This window comes from Loxodonta africana, chromosome X (assembly GCF_030014295.1).
Source record: "Loxodonta africana isolate mLoxAfr1 chromosome X, mLoxAfr1.hap2, whole genome shotgun sequence".
Lineage (NCBI taxonomy): Eukaryota > Metazoa > Chordata > Mammalia > Proboscidea > Elephantidae > Loxodonta > Loxodonta africana.
In genome coordinates, this window is record NC_087369.1 from 158,079,824 (window position 1) to 158,086,456 (window position 6,633).

Genomic DNA, 6,633 nt, shown 5'->3' on the forward strand with positions numbered 1-6,633 from the left:
CTGTTCCCCTAAAGATTACAGCCTAGGAAACCCTATGGGGCAGTTCTACTCTGTCACAAGGGGTCACAATGAATGGAAATTGACTTGAGGACACTCAGCGACAACTTTTGCTCTGCCACCAATGCCCAGCCATAAGTTCTTACTCTTCAGCTTCCTAATACGTCTAATGATATGGCCCTCCTTCTACCCTAGAAGCCACGCAGTGTGGAGGAAAGGGCATTTCAGTGTGAATATGGGGATGCGAGAACTGATTTTTGTTCTACCAAGTCAGGTAACCTCTCTGGGCCTCAGGTTCCTATAATGGTGAAAGGTTTAACTAGGTCAGTGATTCCCGAATGGGTGTTGCACAACACTGTTCTCAGATATGTTAGGCGTGACAAACATACTCACCAGAAAGGCTCCTATGGCTAAATAATGCTGGAAAACACTGCATCCTCATACCCCTCTCCCTTGACTCCCCTAGTTGCACATTGTGCAGTTACATATAAATGCTCTGAGAAGCCCTCTAGTAATGAAACACTGATTTTATCTAACGCACTGATCCCAACTTCACCTGGATTAAGAATTCATTTTTTCTTAGCATGCCTCTTAACAGCTCACAAACAGCCTTTTCTAAGGACCAGCTTGGTACCCACTGATCACACCAGATTTTAAAGGCCCCTTCTAGAGGAAGGCTTTGCCAGTGTTGAGAGGACCAGCAAGAGGACAGATGTTTTGTGCTTGCAAGGCCCAAAGGTCTGTGTTGGCATTCAGGCCCTTGCTGCTTAGAATTGCTGGACAGATGACATTGTGGCAGTGGCTTCTGAGGGGAGTAGCAACTAGAATGGAGGTGCTTCTCCTGGAGCTCACATTAAATTCTCTCTTTCTGTACCAGGGTAAAGCTCCCTACACATTGGGCTTGGATGTTCCTCCACATAGAACAATAGCCATAAAAGCACTCCCCACTAAGTAATTTTCTCTTTTTGGGGAACTATATATTTCTCTTCCATCTCTACCAGTAAAGAATGAGACCAGGACTCGGGACCATCATGTATTTGCCAAGTGCCTGATACCTGAAGAAAGTAGATCACTGAGTCTGAGAAAGATCCAAGGAACCCAGGTAGATGGATAGATGGCGATGATAAATAGATACACTTGATATATTTTCATTATGTTGTTGATAAGGTACTCCCTATATGTCAATTTGTGCTAGGCACTGAAGATATAACACTGGACAAGACAGGCAACGTGTATTCCTTTCTGTGAAGCATGGCATGGGCACCTCCCAAATTTCTCATTGATGAGATTCCTATCATTGGTGATTTATGATTTTATGTTCTTTTACGCTCTCTAGGGTCAGGCTCAATATAGTGACTTCATTCAGACTGGGGACACAGGACCAACTTCCCTTGCCCTGTGGAGTTTCTGGTGTCTAAGAAGGCTTGACCGCCTGCTAAAGTTTCTCTTGCATATGATACAAGTATAGGGCTGCTCACCTGTGTGGGTTCTCTGGTGTTTAATAAGATGGGAGTTCTGAATGAATCTTTTTCCACATTCATGACATTTAAAGGGTTTCTCTCCTGTGTGGATTCTTTGGTGTGTGTGGAGATTTGTGTTATGACTGAAGCTTTTCCCACACCACGAACATTTATGGGGTTTTATTCCTTGGTGTGTCATTAGATGTTTATTAAGATCTGAACTCCATCTAAATCTCCTATCACATTGTTGACATTTGTAGGGTTTCTCTTCAGTGTGAATTCTCTGGTGTTTAATAAGGTCAGAACTCACTCTAAAGCTTTTCCCACATTCCTGACATTTGAAAGGTTTCTCCCCTGTGTGGTCTTTCCTATGAAGATCCATACATTTTGGCAGCTCTTGTTTACATGTTGAATGTTTCTTTCTTTTCTTCCCTGGAAAATTTTGATGCCGTTTCCTTACCCTGTGTGTACCACCACGATTTTCTGTGCCTGTTATTTTCTGGGGAACTTTCACTCTGGCTTTTCTTGATACTTTGCCTCCTGGTGCTTGTATTTCTAACTCATAAGGAAACACGGGCTGATCATTTCCACTGTCGTTTTTGAGACTTAATCCTCTCGAAATAAACGCAAGAATCAGTCGTCTGTATCCCAGAGCAAGAAAACCACAGGAATGGAGAGAATATTCAATAACGATGGAATTAAAAAAATACAGGAACAAAATATTTCTGGTCTGTCCTGGACAAATGGTATAGAACCGTTTCTCCCTACTCTTTCCAACTGAGCACAAGTACAAACCCGGGGAATAACATGAGAGACAACAAAAAGGGAACTCTGAAAAGTGGTAAGAATTAGACAACCTGGATTGGAACTCCAGGACTGGAGGAACGATACAACAGCGCCCAAAAAACGGTGACCCAGGTCGAGTATTTCCCAACCCCAAACTAGAAATAGATGGCAGCCCAGGAAGGCTCATTCTCCCCCGAACCAAATGGAGTCCCTCTGACAATATCCGGTAAGCAGGTGAATGCATCAACCATTTGCAACACCCAGAGACTCCTTGTTGTTGCTGTTGTTGTTAGGAGCCATCCAGCTGGTTCCGACTCACAGCAATTCTACATACAACAGAATGAAAAAACTTTTGGCCCTGTACTATCCTCGTGATGGTTGTTATGCTTGAGCCCATTGCTGCAGTCACCGTGTCAATCCATCTCCTTGAGGGTCTTCCTCTTTTTCGCTGACCCTCTACTTTACCAAGCATGAAATCCTCCTCCAGGGACTGATCCCTCCTGATTACACATCCAAACTTTGTGAGACAAAGTCTTGCCATCCTGGCTTCCAAAGAGCATTCTGGATGTGCTTCTTCCAAGGCAGATTTCTTTGTTCTTTTGGCAGTCCACGGTATATAGAATCACCCATACTGCAAAACCAGACAAAGACAGTACCAAAAAAGAAAACGACAGACCAATATCTCACTTTAACTTAGATCAACAAAATACTGGCAAAACGAAAACAAAATTTGTAAGAAGAATTATATGCCACGGTCAAGTGGGATTTATTGCAGAAATATAAGGCTGGTTCAATATTTAAAAATCAATCAATGTAAACTGGTATATTAACAAGCCAACGAAGAAAAATATGCTCATATTAATTTGTGCAAAAAAAGCATTTCACAAAATTCCACATTGATTCATGATAAAATCTCTCAGCAAGTTAGGAATAGAGGGAATTATACCAACTTGATGAAGAACATAAAAATAATACAGATAACAGCATATGTAATGTTGAAAGACTGGGTGAGTAACTGCTATGATTGTGGGAACAAGGCGAGTACTCCAAGCCTGAACCACTGCAATAATATGAGAAAGAAATACAAGGCATTGCAGATAATGTGACTGTCTATGGAGAAAATTCCAAAAAATTACTAAAAACTCCTAGAACAAATAAATAAGTTCCATAAGATCACAGGATACAATATTAAAACACAATCATCGCTGGCGTTCCTGCATACCAACAATGAACATGTGGAAACCGACATTAAAAATGACATACTATTTATAATCACTCAGATGAAAATGAAATGCTTAGGCATACTTTTAACAAGACATGTAGAGGATCTGTATGCTGGAAATTTTTTTTTAATTTAAAAAACTGATAAACTAAATCAAAGAAGACCTAAATAAATGGAGAATCATACAGTGCTCATGGATTAGAAGTCAACGTAGTAAAGATGTTGATTCTCAATTTGACACATAGGTTTAATGTAATTCCTACCATAAAATCACAAAAAAAGTTTCTTGTAGACATAGATAAGCTTATTCTGAAATTTATAGGAAAAGAACTCCCCAGCGACTTTCCAAGGCTATAAATCTTTATGGAAGCAGGCTGCCACATCTTTCTTCCATGGAGTGGCTGGTGAGTTCAAACTGCCCACCTTCAGTGAGCAGTGAAACACTTTAACCGCTGTACCACCAGGGTTCCTCTATATGAAAAAGTACCAGTCCTAAAATAGCTAAAACGATCCTGACCAAGAATAAAGTGCCAAGTATCAGTCTTCCTGATATTAAGGCTTATTGTATACCTACAATAATCAAGTCAGTGTGGTATTGATGGAGGGATAAACAGACCAGTGGAACAGAACAGAGAAGTCAGGAACAGATGCACACAAATATGCCCAACTGATCTCTGACAAAAGCCCAAAAGCAATTCATTTAAGAAAGGATATCCTTTTCAACAAATGGTGCTGAACAACGGAATATCCATAGGCCAAAAAAAAAATGCACTATAACCTAAACATGACATCTTATATAATAATTAACTCAAAATGGCTCATAGACTTGAACGTAAAATGTCAAACTACTACTAAACTTTTAGAAAAAAAATAGGAGAAAATCTTCAAGATCTAGATGTAGGCACAGAAATCTTAGGCTTGACACCAAAAGCATGATCCATGTAGGAAAAGATTAAAACCTGGCGTCATCAATATTAAAGAATTTTGCTCTGCAGAAGCCCCTGAGAAGAGGGTCAAAAAAAGTCTACTGGGAGAAACAATATCCAAACCACATATCCGACAAAGGAGTAGTATCTGAAATATATTTTGAAACTATCAAAACTCAATAGTAAAAGACAAACAATCCAAGTAGAACATGGTCAAAAGACATTTCACTGGAAAGGATATACAGGAAGCAAATAAGCACATGAAAAGATGTAGAACATCGTTTGCCATTACGGAAAAGCAAATCAAAAACATAATGAGCTACCACTTCACACCCACTAACCAAAAAAACAAAACAAAACAAAACAAAACAAAAAACCAAACCCGTTGCCATTGAGTTGATTTAGACTCATAGCGAACCTATAGGACAGAACACAACTGCCCAAAAGGCTTTCCAAAGAGCAGCTGGTGGATTTGAACTGCTGACCTCTTGGTAACCAGCTAAGCTCTTAACCACGGCACCACCTGGGCTCCAACTAAGATGGTTATAATCAAAAAGACAGATATAAAATGTTGACTTGGGTGTGGAGAAATTGGATCAATCAATCATACATTGACGATGAGAATGTCAGGTGGCACAGACACTCTGGAAACAGTTTGGCAGCTTCTTATAAAACTAAGATGCAATTAACATATGAACCAGCAAGCACACTCTTGTGTATTTATCCCAGAGAAATGAAAAGCTTGTTTACATAAAAACTGTACACAAATGTTGACAGCAACTTTATTCATAATAGCCCAAACCTGGAGAGAGCACAGGTATCCTTCAAGGAGTGTATCTTTAAACAATCTGTGTTACACTTACACCATGGAATATTACTCAGTAATTAAAAGGAATGAACTATTGATATCTGTACCAACTTGGATGAATCTCCAAGGAATTAGGCTGAATGAAAAAAAGCCAACCCCAAAAGGTATACATTCTATGATTCCATTTATGTAACAGTTTTGAAATGGCAAACATTTTAGAAATATAGAATATTAGTGGTTGGTATGGGTTAGTGACAGGACTGGAAGGAGCGTGTGATAGGGAAGTGTACGTGGTTCTAAAAGGGCACCAGGAGGGATGCTTGTGGAAATGGGACAGTTCAGTGTCTTGATGGTGGTGGTGGATACACAAATGTCCACACGTGTTGAAATTGAACAGACTAAATTCATACGTACATGCAGAAATGAGTACAAGTAAAACTGGGGAATTCTAAATAAGACTGGAGGACTGTATCAATTTCAATATCCTGGTTGTGATATTCTGCTAGCATTGGAGGAAACTGGGTGAAGTGTACATGGGTCTCTATGTATTATGTTTTAAATCTGCATGTGAATCTACAACTGTCTCAACGGAAATGTCAACGAAAACAAATACAGAACTAGAACTTTAAAATTCTAAGCCCCTGTAAAGGTTCCTATAAGGGAGTATTTTCCCTCTACCCACTTACCTGTAGAAAGCTATGCAGTATTATCTTGGAACACTTACAGACCTTAGACCCATGGTTCTTCCCTTGCTCTAAACAGATCACTTTAGGTTTTGGGTGGAAAATTAATGTTCTGATAAGAAAACCTTGAGGTCATGAACAGCCATCCTAAATTAATTGGTCCAGTAATTCCAGACTATTTCAAAAGGAGTGAATAATTCTTTCACTTTTTGTTTCACTTCATGTTATGGATTGAATTGTGCCCCCCCCCGCCAAAAAAAATATGTGTTGTAAATCCTAACCCCTATACCTGTGCTTATAATCCCATTTGGGAATGGTTTTCTTTGTTATGTTAAGAGGCCTTATCAGTGTAGGCTGTGTTTTAGGCCAATCACGTTTTGAGATATAAAAAGAGCAGATTAGACATAGAGAAGCAAGCAGAGATGGGGAAAGATAGATGCCAAGCCATATGAAGATTACCGAGGAGCCAAGGATCAGAAGCTGAAAAGAAACAAGGACCTTCCCACAGAGCCGACAAAAACAGAGAGAGCATTTCCCTAGATCCGGCACCGGGATTTCAGACTTCTACCCTCCTGAAATATGAGAAAATAAATATGTTTTCTTAATGCCACCCACTGTGGTACTCCTGTAGCACTAGATAACTAAGACACTCCAAACGGTTCAATGAGTAGAATCTTGGATCCAAAATCTGGATTATATTCTACAGGGCTTGTGGGTAGATATGCAATTGAGGGAACTAAGAAAAAAACAA

General features: G+C 39.7%; 1 protein-coding gene across 1 annotated transcript; it reads right to left on the reverse strand.

Moving 5' to 3' along the window:
- Positions 1–1,153: 1,153 nt before the first annotated feature.
- On the reverse strand, positions 1,154–6,405 carry LOC135228797 (zinc finger protein 75A-like). The gene has a single exon (XM_064277623.1). The coding sequence runs from the start codon at positions 2,485–2,487 to the stop codon at positions 1,360–1,362; it is 1,128 nt and encodes a 375-aa protein (XP_064133693.1). The 5' UTR covers positions 2,488–6,405; the 3' UTR covers positions 1,154–1,359.
- Positions 6,406–6,633: the final 228 nt, after the last annotated feature.